Source organism: Hippocampus comes, unplaced genomic scaffold, assembly GCF_001891065.2.
Source record: "Hippocampus comes isolate QL1 unplaced genomic scaffold, H_comes_QL1_v1.1 scaffold327, whole genome shotgun sequence".
Classification (NCBI taxonomy): Eukaryota; Metazoa; Chordata; class Actinopteri; order Syngnathiformes; family Syngnathidae; genus Hippocampus; species Hippocampus comes.
Window position 1 is genome coordinate 1,437,879 of NW_017806221.1, and position 16,022 is coordinate 1,453,900.

At 40.6% G+C, this 16,022-nt stretch overlaps 1 protein-coding gene and 1 long non-coding RNA gene across 3 annotated transcripts in view; one reads left to right on the forward strand and one right to left on the reverse strand.

Moving 5' to 3' along the window:
- Positions 1 to 12,624, reverse strand: part of LOC109507083 (uncharacterized) — an 18,075-nt gene extending 5,451 nt beyond the window's left edge. The window contains exon 1 of the long non-coding RNA XR_002166405.1: positions 12,614 to 12,624. This is a non-coding gene — a long non-coding RNA (uncharacterized LOC109507083). The remainder of the gene's footprint in view (positions 1 to 12,613) is intronic.
- Positions 1,642 to 15,595, forward strand: LOC109507082 (protein LYRIC). 2 transcript variants are annotated; one of them, XM_019856248.1, is made up of 13 exons: positions 1,644 to 2,366; positions 2,536 to 2,658; positions 4,136 to 4,211; positions 5,042 to 5,239; positions 5,925 to 5,975; positions 6,113 to 6,256; positions 10,385 to 10,456; positions 10,541 to 10,609; positions 10,722 to 10,867; positions 13,324 to 13,440; positions 14,164 to 14,283; positions 14,451 to 14,574; positions 15,411 to 15,595. In XM_019856248.1, exons 1-13 carry the CDS (start codon positions 2,037 to 2,039, stop codon positions 15,473 to 15,475), a joined length of 1,635 nt encoding a protein of 544 aa, XP_019711807.1. In that variant the 5' UTR covers positions 1,644 to 2,036; the 3' UTR covers positions 15,476 to 15,595. The 2 variants fall into 2 exon arrangements, with proteins under 2 accessions (XP_019711808.1, XP_019711807.1); XM_019856249.1 differs by lacking the exon at positions 10,541 to 10,609 and having other exon boundaries at positions 1,642 to 2,366.
- The last annotated feature ends 427 nt before the right edge of the window (positions 15,596 to 16,022 follow it).

Genomic DNA, 16,022 nt, shown 5'->3' on the forward strand with positions numbered 1-16,022 from the left:
AAGATAGAAGACAGAAGACAGAAGACAGAAGACTGAAGACTGAAGACTGAAGACAAGACAGAAGACTGAAGATTGAACTTAGTACCTCAATTCAAAAACAAAATCTGACGTTGAAATGAGTGTTTGGATTTGTAAGACTGAATATGAAAAAAAACAGAATTTAATTTTCAGTGAGGATCAAATACAGTTTCAAAGAAAAAAGTCTCGTTTAAAATTCAGATTGTACAATTCAGATTCAGTTATTCAATATGATTCAGAGTAAAATATACAAGTACATCCATTTTCCATACACTTAACTTCAATTCATGTAATTCAAATTTAGTAGAAACTATTCAAAAGTTATTCACGTTGAGTTTTTGGTGGCAAATATTCTGCCCCACAGCGTCACACCTAGTTTAGTTTTGGTTGTAAAGTGCCCTTGAGTGTCTTGAAAGACGCTTATAAATGCAATGTATTATTCTTATTATTATAAGAAATTTCAAGGGTTATTTTTACTGACCATTCATTGTTCATGACATGTACAAATGTTTGTTTTCCGAACACACTAGCCATTCTTGTTTTCTTCCAGTTCTATCAGCCGCTGTGAGACCTAACACCTGAACGTCTTGGGCCTCAGACCAGGAAATTGATGTCACAATCACAAGCTGGCTACATCTGGCTCCTTATCGGGATGGTGACAGGAAGAAAAGCATAAGAAGAAAAGAGTGCATGGAGAGCGCTACAATTTGATGGATAGAAAAATACCGTTCAAGAGGAAGCTGCATCCCAATTTGGACTTTGTGTTCACTGTTAAATAAAGAAAAGTGCATTTTTCCAGTGTATGTGGAGTTATATGTGAGGTTCGCAAATTATGACAATAAACATATTTTTATAACAGTTGTTTTTGAGACTTTTTTTAAAAAAATGTGGGTCAAATATGGCTCATGAAAGATGTGGCTTAGTTGAGGTTGAATTAAGGCTGATATCAGGAACCTGTTCTGGCCCAGCGTCGGGCCGGAGTAGGGTCGGATATGGTTATACAATGCGGCTCAGATCCGGGCCGAATGCGGCCCGGATCATGGATGCCGGACCCGGGCCACTGCAGGACCGTCATTCATTGCGGTATGTGGGCCGAGTGTCGTGCCGTGTCCGTGCCAGAGCTGGGCCAGACCAATTTTGCTGACTGAGCTGTCAGACCAAGACGATGCCAGGATGCCACTGAGGAAGCTTCATACAAATCTGATCACGACTTTAAACTTTAAAGTCTGTCTGTAGAATAAAGCTGTTACAACTCTTTGATCTCCAGGACGTACAAAAGTAAGTTGCAGAGCTTCATTACAAAATATCAGATAAAAACATACAATTTATAAAGAATGCTTGATTACAAGTCACAAGGTCACGTGTGATTTAACTTGGTAAAGTCACGTTTTCTGAAAAAAATGTATAAAGATGGGCCCTTTATTTTCCTCAAATACTGTACACTGAATGTGCAACAAAATCGTGCAAAACAAGATTTTAAACGTAAACCATTTTCACATTTAATTACAGTTAATTAACATTCTCTCTGTAAGAAAGCCTCTGTTTTCATCGTGTTTTCCCGTTAGCGTCACACCTTGCAAGCGTGTAATTCAGTATGACGTTTTTCGTGTAATATGTACGACGTTAGGATTGTGTAACTTCCGGTGAGACTTGAACGCTGCACAAATTTTGCGAGGGCATCGTTCCTCCCCCTCCAGCTCAAGTCGAATGAGGTGAATGTGGTCATATTAGTACTAGACACACTGCGACCAGCGCGATACAATGCTGGCCGATTTTTTACGGCTTACGAAGTTCATTTAGGTTTTGAAAACATCTCTCGATTCAGCTAGGCTAGTTAGTTAGCTAGCGAGTTTGGTTACCTGTCTACTGAGGCCGATGTAGTTAGTGAAAGGAGGCGAGGCATTTATGGTTTTCCATCATGTCGTCCCCCCGCTATTTTTAGCTAGCACTGCGGGCTAGGTCGGCTAATAGAAACGGCTTTAATTGTGAATCGTTGGGAAGCTCTATTAGCAATACCCATGGAACAGTGGAAGGACGCGGCGTCTCAGCAGGCCGAGCTGCTTGCATCTCGCGTGAATGAATTGTTGTCCAAAGGCCAGGAGTTTTTGCGAGCCCAGCTCGGCGTGGATCTGGCGATCAAGCCCGAGCTCATTCCGCCATGGGCGATCCTAGTTGCGGCGTGCACCGGCTTCGTTCTGGTGCTCGTAATATGGGCCTCGATGTGCCAGGCTCTCTTTAAGAAACGGCCTGCGACCACCGTTGTGGAGGACACCGTCGAGATGAAACGAAGTGCCGGTAAACCCGTCAAATCAGAAGAGCCAAAGAAGAGGAAGAAACGGACGGAAAAGGCACGTACATAGAACCACTCTTCCCATTTAAATCACAAATGTTGTACCCTCATCCAAATTAGGTGCTAAGCTAAAGCTCCGGAATAGAATTCGACCGGACCCACCCAACACACTCTGTTTTCATTTTATTATACATTTGGCGAAACGTCGTTCTTTATTGTACATTCAGAAATCCCAGCCAAACGGGAGAGCTGTCACTGAGGAGATATTGGAAGAAGACGCCATAGTTAATGAGGACAGAGTGCCACATCAACAGCCGCCTCCACAATTCAAGAGTGAAAAACCGGTTGAGGTAATATACGGATCCAAGCATTATGAATTGCCTAAACCTGCTAGTTTGATCCCTCTTTCAATGTAGTTGTTATCCACATCACGCTCAAAAATCAGAATCTAAAATAGACACTGTGAGAGAGATACAGTAGATATCTACACACATTTTCATACTAATTATACTGAGAAGCTTTTTTACTGTTTTCATTATTACACGAGAAGGGTAAAATTACACTTACATTTCTCAATATGTATCATCAAACTGCATCTTATACTGTAGGTTACAGTGTTCCACAACCTTTCTAAGTATTGCTTAATATTAGTGTTCTAGAAGTTGTTCCACTCGAAGGCAAATCAATCACAGATCAGTAACACAAGCATCACAATTGATAATGATCAGAGCTGTAAAACAACAGTGTTTGTTTGAGCTCACGTATTCAATGTCTTTAGCTTGTCCATATACCTGTATGTGGCAGTTGAAAGCATTTTATTTATACTGTGAAAGGAAAAGCATTTCGGGTGAGTACTCTGTCAGTGTCACCCTTCACTGACGTAGCCATAGCAGCTGCCCGTGTTGGGTTACAGTGTTAACTTTAAACTGCAGATGCGGCAAAACCTTAGGGGAGTGACGACCGCCTAAAGTCAAAGTAGTTCATTCCGTACTACCTCCAGAACAGTGTAGTAACAAACTGTCAAATACTGTAGGTGGTCAGAATTGCATGTAGCTATGCAGATGGTGTGGATGGATTTACATTTTGAGAATTCTTAAAAGGGAAGATTTCCTGTATATTTAGTTTAGCTTATAAATAGCCTTAACTTGAGTATGCTTATTTGATTGACTGCTAGCTGATGAAATCCTACGTGCTTGCTGCCCGATCACGGTTGGCACTGGGTCATGAAATCTTTTGGCCAATGTGGCTAAACAGTATAAATATCTTCTTGCCATATTTGAGTGTAGTTAGCCACGACATCTTGTGTTTATGTGGCGCTAGTGCTCCCTGTTTCGCCGCTATTTTGCTATGCACGGCGCTCATTGCACACGGTAGAGATGACGTAGCCCAAAGAACACAACGCTTAAGGGAATCTGTATTTTTTTCGAGTTGTGAGCACAGCTTTATGGCTAACTGCAAGTTGTAGTAGAAATGGTCCAAGTTATTATCGGTAAGGAAGTGACACTAGCGCCGCATCGCCACATATGAAATGAGGGCACTTGTATAGTTGGGAGTGGTGAATCGTGCGATTCTGTGGTTGCATCAGCTCGTCTCTATTTTAGCAACGCCCTCCCAAACTTACAGGAGAACCGAAAGAGTGAAATAGAGTGCAATTTTGACCGACAATTTGGTTGCTTGCCAATGGGAATATTTACCTCACCACTCCCTTTTTAACTTCATCATTAGCGAGGTGGCCAACAGGGACCATACACATTGCCAGTGTGTTATAGATCACTTTCCGACAAAATTGCTCTACTTTCTTTTAATAATTACTTTAACATCTTCTAGACAAAAAAGTCAAAGAAGAAAGCCACACAGGCAGTGAAGGAAACCGTGACAGCTGTCGGAAAGGAGCCTGAGGAAGGTAAAATATGTCATATTTATACATAGAAAAATAGACTTATCTTGATATATACATACTCAATTCATCAATTACTTATAACACTTCTACTATGTACCATTCAAAAAAATGGCTGAAAATACATTGGTGACTGTGAGTCTCCCCCCACTTTGCTCAAGCAGCACCATATCTCAAGCTTGCTCCTTAAACCCATATCTCACTAGGTGGCAAAGGTGCAAGTGCAGGTATCAATTTTGTTTGTTTTGTTTATTTTTTTTCTCCCAAGGTTTATACAGTGTAGCAAAGATGTGCGCCAGACATCCACAAACAGTTTTTCTTGTTGCCATCAAACTTTGAACATGTTCAAAATTTCTTTGAGACAAGAATAGCTGTTTGGTGCCATTAAAATTGTTGGCGATTGTCTTTTGTGACTGTTTGCAACCTTGAAGGAACCCTGACTAAAAAAACTTTCACTCGGTGTGCACACACTTGCAAACCTTTCACTGCTCAGTGAGATATATGGCCTTTAGACAATTTGTGGCTCCGAAAAACCTCAGAAGTTGGAGCACTCATTAGTCAAGTTACCACCTTGTTTATTATTATGATTCATGTTTGATGTTGTAGAGATGCACAACCAAATACTTTGTGAAGGCAGAATTGTTTGGAAGAAGGGTACTATATGGTGTTGCTTTTCAAAGTCAATTAAAAAAAAACACTGATTGCACACATGTTCATATGTCATTTGATTAACCTGTTTGGCACTCACCTTTTTCATACTCATGGTGTAATGGATGTTTACGTGCAACTCTGTATTGTACATTCATTTATTATTTTGCATTTGATTCTACATTCAGGTACATGGGAGACTAAGGTCAGCAACAAAGAAAAACGTGAACAACGCAAGAAGGACAAGAGTTCCAGTGATGGCTCTGCCAGTCCTGGTGGTGGTGGTGGTGCTGGCGAGGGCGGCGGCGGCACTCCTATGAGTGCTACTCCGGAGCAGCGCAAGGCATCAGCAGCTGCTTCACCTGCCAACCAGAAAAAGAAAAAAGGTTCGGATTGTCATTAAGGCTGCGCTTCGCTCACAAAGTTCATAGTCTTCGGTTTGAACATGACATTGGTCAACGGGCAAACCTTCCATACCTTGCTAATCTTTTTGTTACATCTATGGCATTTGGAAATGTCTGCCCCCACTCGGGGTGAGTATTGTTTGAATCTGAACGATTCGGTTCCCATCCCAGGCCCTTATTTCAATTCTTTAATCTGGTGTAGCCTATACAGAAACACAACAGAACTATTTGGTAACCCTCATCAAACACGGGACACTGCATTCAGTTCTATATGTCGTATGACCTCCTTTGCGCGTATTGTGAGTGTTCCGCTCAGTTGACTGTTAATTTAAGTTGAACCGCACTTTCAATCGTCACCAATTCTTCTTCGCCATTAAGTTCTTTGGATCAGCAGCTGACCAAACACCAAAACTGGAATTTGAGAATGATGAGTCCAAAAAAATCAGAACATGACTGCTGATTTTAATGCCTTCTTGCGGCCCAATGTCCAACCCTTGTCTCATTTTTTAGAGTTTCTAGAATGCACCATTATGCATTCGGGAATGGATTGCAATTTCTCCATAATGTAGGGTTGACACATTTGCCTGCAAGTTCCCTTTTAACAGACATACATTTATGGAAGTGTTCCTTACATTTTTTTTGACCACCCTCAATTCTTTCCTCCCAGGAGACTCATCAAAAGTGACAGCAGAGAAGATGAATGCTTCTGTATCTCACGGTAATGATCAGTGGAATGCATCTTAACACTGGTATCTTATTCAAGGTTCAAGCTTTTATCAGCTATTCTCTATGTGTTACATCATGAACATGACGTGTGTATCCCGGCTGACTATCATGCTTCTTTGTTGGTATCAGTTAACACCAGTGAGGCACCATTAGTAGCAGCAGGTGTGGCTGATATTCAAGCGGTCAAGGTTCCTCACACTGCTGCTCCAAAGACTCAAGGGCTGTGGACTCCCACAAGAGAACCAGCGCCACTGTGGAAGACTGACATTGATGGTAAAATGGAGAAACAAGATTTATTTCTTTGTTTGTTTATTTACTAAAGGAAATAGAATTGTATCGATTCACCCCTGGTACAATTAGCGTGACAAAAGACTGCCATCTTTCTGTAATTTTCTAATGATGGCATGAGTGCTTTCAAACACTTCTAAAATCCTCCATAACAAATCCATTCATGAAAAAAAATGACTCAAATACATGACTTGCCCAAATGAATAATGTTCAATTTGTGCTTTTCTAAGTTTAGTTTTTTTTTTTTTTTTTTGGTGGGGGATCGGGGGGGGGGGGCGTGTCTGACAATTGACACAGTTTGAAACTTCACGGTAATCTTTAAGTATTCCACTTTTAGAACACCTTGGAATTTGGGTCCCTTTTGAGCTGATTTGTGGATATTTTTAGCTGAATTTTGTCAGCTAATTGAACAAAGGGTTCCCCGGATAGCAGACAAATTGTAAGGATCGATTGTACTGTGGACATATTTGTGCCAATGCCAAAGTTGAAAAATGTATCCTTTCTGGGTGACTGCTGACATTCCTGCTTCACTTCGGCCATTGGCAAACTCAGCATCATTGTTCATATTTGCCATTGGGTTATTCAGAGTGCTGGAGCCCAGAGTGAATTTCCAAATGCAACCCATGTTCACGAGGACGAAACTTCTGTTTCTAATGATAGAGAAGTTTTTCTTCTTCGTTTAAAATGGCTTACCTAAACCAGAATCCCATGTCGCGTTGTGATTAAAGATAGAATCGTGGTCTGTTGTGTCTTTTGGTGCTGTAAATCCTTGTTGCGGTGTTAAAAAAAAAATTCCTGCTAAAATAGCAATATGTCACACATCCGTTGCTCTGACTACTGCTTTTTCTGCTTCCATTTTGTACTTCTGCTTTTGTTTGGCGATTGGCAAATACATTTGGTGCATGACCGCCACCTTAAGCGTGCAATAAAAGTGGCCACCCACAGTAATGCATGACTAATACTCTACGACTATTATAACCCTTCTTCCTCTTCTTCCTTCTGGTGGTTGTTAAATACCTTGTTGCATTAACCACCACCTTGTGGTTAATGGTAGTAAGTTGGGGAAACCCTGCTTTCCTTGCACTCTCCATCCCCGTGACTTTTTTCTCTTTAGTTTTTGTGCCTGCCACAGAGAATGGCACTGTTGCTTTTCAATTATATAAAGTCGGATACACACGACCTGCAAACATTCTGATATGTATCTGATTGAGGGTCACATGAAATTGATCCAGGTTTGATTTGAAAAAAAAAAATCGAAATTGAACTGTTCAGATTGCCATAAAAAAAATCACATACAGGTCACAAAAGGGCAAAAAAAATCCAATTAGGGTCGCATTTGTCTGCAGTCCAAACTTAGTTTATGTCACAAGTAACTGCAACAGGTGTGAATGATGCTTATAAGAGGCAACCCATGATAAAAGCCTCACTGTATCAGATAAAAAAAATTGTGAATACACACCTGAGACTTATTACTGTGACTGCAGTTCAGCTCTTGTCGCAGGGGGTTTCTGTTACACTTCACAATGAGCTGAGCCCTCGCTGGCTGAGGGCTTGCTGGCATGTCACTAACTGAAATGGCGACTTGTTGCTCACTCGTCATCTGTCATTAAAGCGGTGAAAATCCAGAATTGGGCTTAAATGCTCGCTCCATTCTGTAAAATTGGTGTTTAACTTCAGCATAAAATGCACAGTTTGTCCACTGTTGTGAAAAGCACGGTGTTGTTCTCATACTGCTCGATATATCTAGACATAAAATACTCATATGGTCCTTTCCATGGTTTAAAATAAATTCAGTCTCACATTAGTGGAAGTAATACAAATAACGGAATCCTCATCTGCCCACTTTACGATTTGGATAATAGCATTCATGTGAAAAGTACATGTTTTTTTCCTCCCTAGATTCATGGACTGTGATTGATAGAATTCCATCTGATCTAGTTCCCTTTACTAAACTGGGTGTTGGCACAGCTGGTAAGTGCAATACATTTGTATTATTTCCCTCACCATTTGAGGGGGGGAAAAAAGCACGGGATTCATGGTGTGTTGTGTGTTTAGATCCGCAGCTGGTGGATAACGCATCATGGCTCAGTCAGCCAAAAGTAGATGATGAGTGGTCCGGATTCAGTAAGAATTTTCTTCCGAACATTACCCCGCCCCCAACGCATGCACACGCACTAACAACGATGTACTCTCTCTGCCTCATATTTACTCCAATTGTTTTTTTACTCCAATTCAGATGGTGGTTCAGCAGATCCCAGCTCTGATTGGAACGCCCCTTCTGAACTTTGGGGCAACTATGAGGAACCCACACCCCGCCCCATTCCTGTTCACGAGCAGCCTCGAAGTGAGCCCGCTAAACAAAATCTGCTGAGTGGAGCTCCTGTAAGTAAGACCTTTGAGAGCCCTAGTGCCATTTAAAACAATGATAGATGGCTCCCGAGGGCTTTGGACCCCCTGGTAGCTGCCCTCCTGGCTGAAAGCACCTAATGTCTCAATACATTATACAAATAATCAAATTTAAGAACTTAATCAAAATGTCAGCCTGTTTAAAGATAACACTTGCTTTTGATTGTTGCTGACAGGTATGAATTTAACAAGGCTTTCACATGATTATATTATAGTCGCACTACAACTACATAGGATGTGCAAAACACGAGGTGCACCTTTCTTACTGTAGTGTAAATGCAGTTGGGTGCAACACCACTTTAACCTACAACCATGATAATGAAACCTTAGTTTCTGTCAATCAAAAGTTAACATTTCCGCAAGGTTCCCCCATGTCCTGGAAAATGATTGTTCAATTTTCCAGTTAAAATGAGAAAAAAGTAAAATCTCCTGTAAAATCTGAGTTGAAAAATGTTCCTCCCTCTGCTTCTTTCTGCCTTGTGGGTGAATGCAAATGGTTTAAACGGACATGTAATGCGTGTTTGTTTTCAGCTGTTTTCAATGGGCAGTATTGAGATGTAGCGCTTTTCAGCTTCCAGCTTCTTGCCGGTACAGCGCCCCGTGTGAAGAACATAACACTTCTCGAAAGCTTGGGGGTGGATTTTATTAGTCGCTTGTGATAACTTGTCTCTTACTACAGCAGATGGTCCCATAAAATAATTTCAAGAGAAGAGTGGGAACCCTGTAAACCCCAATTATAGTGCATGATGAGTCTAAAACGCAGGCGAGCCTTAAGAGAGAGTCACCTCCAAAAGTATCGAAACGCAAGGTCAATCCCTCTATTTTTGTTGTGTACTAAAAACATTTCGGTTTCTGATCAAAAGATGAATACAAGACAAAACTTCAGTAATCCATATTTATTTCATGATATTTACATGTAGATGTGTTCACCAACTCAGGTCAGAGCCCGTTTTGTTTGAAACCACCCACTTTTCAAGTGAGCAAAAATATTGGAACACACGTTAATTTCAACTGAATAACATTTGATATTTGGTGGCATAGTTTGATTTGAAAAAAAAAAATCGAAATTGAACTGTTCAGATTGCCATAAAAAAAATCACATACAGGTCACAAAAGGGCAAAAAAAATCCAATTAGGGTCGCATTTGTCTGCAGTCCAAACTTAGTTTATGTCACAAGTAACTGCAACAGGTGTGAATGATGCTTATAAGAGGCAACCCATGATAAAAGCCTCACTGTATCAGATAAAAAAAATTGTGAATACACACCTGAGACTTATTACTGTGACTGCAGTTCAGCTCTTGTCGCAGGGGGTTTCTGTTACACTTCACAATGAGCTGAGCCCTCGCTGGCTGAGGGCTTGCTGGCATGTCACTAACTGAAATGGCGACTTGTTGCTCACTCGTCATCTGTCATTAAAGCGGTGAAAATCCAGAATTGGGCTTAAATGCTCGCTCCATTCTGTAAAATTGGTGTTTAACTTCAGCATAAAATGCACAGTTTGTCCACTGTTGTGAAAAGCACGGTGTTGTTCTCATACTGCTCGATATATCTAGACATAAAATACTCATATGGTCCTTTCCATGGTTTAAAATAAATTCAGTCTCACATTAGTGGAAGTAATACAAATAACAGAATCCCCATCTGCCCACTTTACTATTTGGATAATAGCATTCATATGAAAAGTACATGTTTTTTTCACCCCTAGATTCATGGACTGTGATTGATAGGATTCCATCTGATCTAGTTCCCTTTACTAAACTGGGTGTTGGCACAGCTGGTAAGTGCAATACATTTGTATTATTTCCCTCACCATTTGAGGGGGGGAAAAAAGCATGGCATTCATGGTGTGTTGTGTGTTTAGATCCGCAGCTGGTGGATAACGCATCATGGCTCAGTCAGCCAAAAGTAGATGATGAGTGGTCCGGATTCAGTAAGAATTTTCTTCCGAACATTACCCCGCCCCCAACGCATGCACACGCACTAAGAACGATGTACTCTCTCTGCCTCATATTTACTCCAATTGTTTTTTTACTCCAATTCAGATGGTGGTTCAGCAGATCCCAGCTCTGATTGGAACGCCCCTTCTGAACTTTGGGGCAACTATGAGGAACCCACACCCCGCCCCATTCCTGTTCACGAGCAGCCTCGAAGTGAGCCCGCTAAACAAAATCTGCTGAGTGGAGCTCCTGTAAGTAAGACCTTTGAGAGCCCTAGTGCCATTTAAAACAATGATAGATGGCTCCCGAGGGCTTTGGACCCCCTGGTAGCTGCCCTCCTGGCTGAAAGCACCTAATGTCTCAATACATTATACAAATAATCAAATTTAAGAACTTAATCAAAATGTCAGCCTGTTTAAAGATAACACTTGCTTTTGATTGTTGCTGACAGGTATGAATTTAACAAGGCTTTCACATGATTATATTATAGTCGCACTACAACTACATAGGATGTGCAAAACACGAGATGCACCTTTCTTACTGTAGTGTAAATGCAGTTGGGTGCAACACCACTTTAACCTACAACCATGATAATGAAACCTTAGTTTCTGTCAATCAAAAGTTAACATTTCCGCAAGGTTCCCCCATGTCCTGGAAAATGATTGTTCAATTTTCCAGTTAAAATGAGAAAAAAGTAAAATCTCCTGTAAAATCTGAGTTGAAAAATGTTCCTCCCTCTGCTTCTTTCTGCCTTGTGGGTGAATGCAAATGGTTTAAACGGACATGTAATGCGTGTTTGTTTTCAGCTGTTTTCAATGGGCAGTATTGAGATGTAGCGCTTTTCAGCTTCCAGCTTCTTGCCGGTACAGCGCCCCGTGTGAAGAACATAACACTTCTCGAAAGCTTGGGGGTGGATTTTATTAGTCGCTTGTGATAACTTGTCTCTTACTACAGCAGATGGTCCCATAAAATAATTTCAAGAGAAGAGTGGGAACCCTGTAAACCCCAATTATAGTGCATGATGAGTCTAAAACGCAGGCGAGCCTTAAGAGAGAGTCACCTCCAAAAGTATCGAAACGCAAGGTCAATCCCTCTATTTTTGTTGTGTACTAAAAACATTTCGGTTTCTGATCAAAAGATGAATACAAGACAAAACTTCAGTAATCCATATTTATTTCATGATATTTACATGTAGATGTGTTCACCAACTCAGGTCAGAGCCCGTTTTGTTTGAAACCACCCACTTTTCAAGTGAGCAAAAATATTGGAACACACGTTAAATTAATTTCAACTGAATAACATTTGATATTTGGTGGCATAACCCAGGGTTGCAACAACGACATCAAGCCTGTGGCCCATTGACTTCACCAGGCTCTTGCATTCCTAATATGAAATGTTTTTCCAGGCCTTTACTGCAGCCTCTTTCATTTCTTGTTTGCTTCAGTGAGTTTCTCCCTTGTTTCCTCTTCAGGAGGCAAAATGCATGCTCTATTGAGTTAAAGTCTGGTGATTGGCTTTGGCTAGTCTAAAGGCCTCTTTATACTCCCGCGTATGCATGGGAAACAATGGCCGCATTGCATCACATGGCCGACGCATTGGCTCCCCTACATGCGCACATGCCGCCAGTCTTGGGGAGGAATGGAATACATGTGAAAAATGGGTGGTTTCAAACGAAAGGCGCTCTCTGCTGAGTTGTTTTAACACATCTATGAAGTAAAAGCTATAATTTTGAACCCAGTATACTACAAATACAAAAAAATTGACCTTTCCGTTGCAATACTTTTGGATGGCACTTTATTACTGCAACACTTAAGCAATCTGTTACCATGCATGTCAATATAACTCCATCCATTTTCTGATCCGCTTATCCTCACAAGGGTTGCGGTGTGTGCCGGAGCCTATCGCAACTGTCTTCGGGCAGTAGGCAAAGGACACCCTGAACTTGTTGCCGGCTCATCGCAGGGCACACATAGATGAACAACCATCCGCGCTCACACTCAAACCTCGGAACAATTTAGCGTGTTCCATTAACCTGCAATGCATGTTTTGGGAATGTGGGAGGAAACCAGAGTACCCGGAGAAAACCCTCTCAGGCACGGTGAGAACATGCAAACTCCACACAGGAAAGCCAGAGCCGGGATCAAACCCTGCACCTCTGCGCTATGAGGCCGACGCGCTAACCAGTCGGCCACGAGGCCATTAATATAATTCTTAACCGTACAAATTGATTACCTGAATGTATTTATAAATTGGTGTCATTGCAACTCTTACCTGCTACGTTGTCTTTAACTTGACCACCAGCAGATGGCGCAATCTTTTTTTTTTGTGCTCCTTTGGACCTGTTGAGCAGCTCTTGCTCCGCTGGGGTAACGTCATCATCACGTTATGCTTGAGGGAGAGTTTTCTTTTTCTGCAGTTCAGTTCTCTGAGACTTCTCAGAAAAGTTTCCAAATATACTACTTCGTCGATAACCTTTTAAATAGTTTCAATATTAAGTGACAATCTGTCCTTGCTTTTCTTTAGTGTATGTCAGTCAACAGCCGAATGGACAAGGTTAGACCACTTACGATAATCATGTTTACTACCATAGCGCCATAAGAAAAAATCCTCCAAAGTTTCTTTTTAGTGTACTCAATGTACACATGGGTGGACTTGCATGTCTGATGGTTAGAATTTAAACCACTTCATATGTGCATGTTTTTGTCAGGAGGAAGATGATGAAGATGAAAAGGACAATGGAGAGACCGCTGCTGATGGAGGTGCCAAAAACAAAAAGAAGAGGAAGAAAAAGAAAAAGGTGGCTCAGGAGGAAGAAGCAAGCCAGGTAACCGCCAGTAAAAATGTCTCCACCCTTACGCATATGAATATTGATCGATGTGAGTGGTTATCAATGACAACTGTTTTCACACGAGCTACAATAAGCAGTTCAACCAAAATGTTCTGGAATAATATAGGTCAAATGTCAAGCAAAACTTGGCAAACTGTCAACACATTTTCTAAGATGCTCAGATTACCTTCATAAATGTGTTTTGCTTTTTTTTTTTGAGACAATAGATTTGCTTCTTTATGCATTTTGAGCAATTCACCGAACACATAAATATATGCACACATTCTTAGCAAGCAGATCTTTGTATGTATTGTATACTCAACTACACATTTAAATTCCATCAATAGCTTCAAAATCCATCTTAAATTGTGCAGTTTTCCTTTTGTTGTTTTGTCTCCCACTGGAATAAATCAAGGAATAGGTCATTTGTTGAACGTTTACGCTACATGCTGTATGATTGACATCTTAAGCCTGTTTGCTTTATTGTATTTTTCATTTATTGATATGCCGTGTTAAAATGTTAGCTGTAGAATATTGCCTGTAGCTTTGAAGCCTTTCATGAACGTGGCAGTTTGATGCTTTCATGTGTCATTTTTCATCGTGGGAACCTTCGACTTTGGACTTTGTCATTTTCAGGGATAGATTTCAGTTGATCACATTTTCATCACCAGCTCACAAAACATCTTCATTCTAACTCTGCCGGCACAATATCCCGCTTAGGTTGAAGTGCCAGAGAAGAAGTTAGAACCTACATCCCTATTAAAGGATGAGAAGGAAAAGAAGAAGAAAAAACCCAAGCAGCAGCCATCTGCTCAGGAGCATCCTGCTGCTCCTGTCGAGGTTGGTGGTACTGAGATATTAGATCATGCCACTTGATGTGTAGTGTACACACAACTTCCATGTTTTGCCGAGTTAAAGAATAACCAGTCCTTATTCAACTTTAAAACTCAACTTTGTAATTACGGTGTGCTTTTCCAAGCTGATATTTAGTCTCACTTGCGCTGTAGGTGCAGTTGGAGCGCCCAGTGAAAGACAGCACGTCTCAGAAACCTCTCGCCGCTCAAGTGCCACTGAAGCAACCCGAGGGACATAGCACTGCTCACATTAATCTTCCTGCTCCAACACAACAGCGTGAGTACAGTAGCCTGACCACTTTCCATTTACTCACAGCTGTATTATAATATTGTCATTGTTGAGTTTTTAATCTTCATCTGATTTAACTGCATGGTAGTGTTACGTAGCCGTTTTTTCTTGTGTGTTTTTTTAATAGATTGACATATAGACTTATGATGATTGAGGGGAAAAAGATGGTGACAATAATAATGTGCCCTTTTTTTTTTAATTTGTTGTCTTTATCATTTGATCTCATTTGCAAGATAAATTGGGTTTAAAATTAGCTGGATGCCATTTTTTCAAGCTATTTTTGTTGGTCAGAAGTAACTCATTTTGAAGAGTCCATTTTGTCATTCAAAAATATTAAATATGTAAGTAAGCTTTTCTCCGATTAGGTTTTTGTTTCTCCTTAATTTGGTATGGCTAACAGTTTTCCTCTGATTGGTTATTTCCCAATATGTTGGCGTCTTGTGACCACCAGTTTTGTGCGCCAGAACTGCATTGTTCGGCACATTTCATGGAGAATAGCTTAATCTAAGCAGTTTTAGTATTTTTGTACATTTGCAAAAAATTCAACATATATTTTTTTCACACTGTCGTATAGGGGGGTGTTGTTTAGTATTTTGTGGGAAAAAAATGAAATCATTCTATTTGGAAATGAAGCTATAACAAAATGTGGAAAAAGTGAAGCGCTGCGAATACTTTCCAGATGCACTGTAGATGTCAGACTTAAATCACGTCACAGACTCAGTTTGACATATGCATAAAACATTATGATGGAGGGGCCTCTTTAAGATGAGTTAAAATAAATGGAGAAAGACTGAATCCCATAACCCTTTTTTTTTTTTAAATAGAAAAACCTGAGGAAATCCAGGTCGTCAAACTGTCAAAGAAGAAGAAGGCAAGAAGGGAGACATGAGTCCGCTTTGCATTCAACCATATGCAAGACTTGTCATCCTGATTATGCAACAACTTTCAAACAACACGGACCTACGGTCAAGCGAATGGACTTACCTTAAATCCTGACTGAAAAAAAAACGCGAACATTTTACACAGAGGTCATGGAAACGTGACCCCTACAAGCAGCTTAATCTAATGTCATGCTTTGTGAATTAATTTTTAAACATGCTTTTGATACTGTCTTGTAATTCCATTGATTGAACTAAGTGAAGGAGCTAGTCATTAGAAATATAGATGTAAAGAAAATGTTGTGGTGACTATGAGGTTTCTCAGCATGTCAACATTTTGCTGAACTGGCCTTTCGTTTTGTCAGCTGTACAGTGAGCATCGAGTGACAAAAGGTCAGATGTTAATTTGGACATTTTGACTCAGCAGTGCTTGAATATGTCTAGTGTATTTTTCATGGTCTGTCAGATTTCAGCAGACTCTGTCCATCCTGTTTATTAACTTAGCTGTTGTACTGAGGCTTCCGATCCCTTCCGATTTTTACAACATACTGTATACGA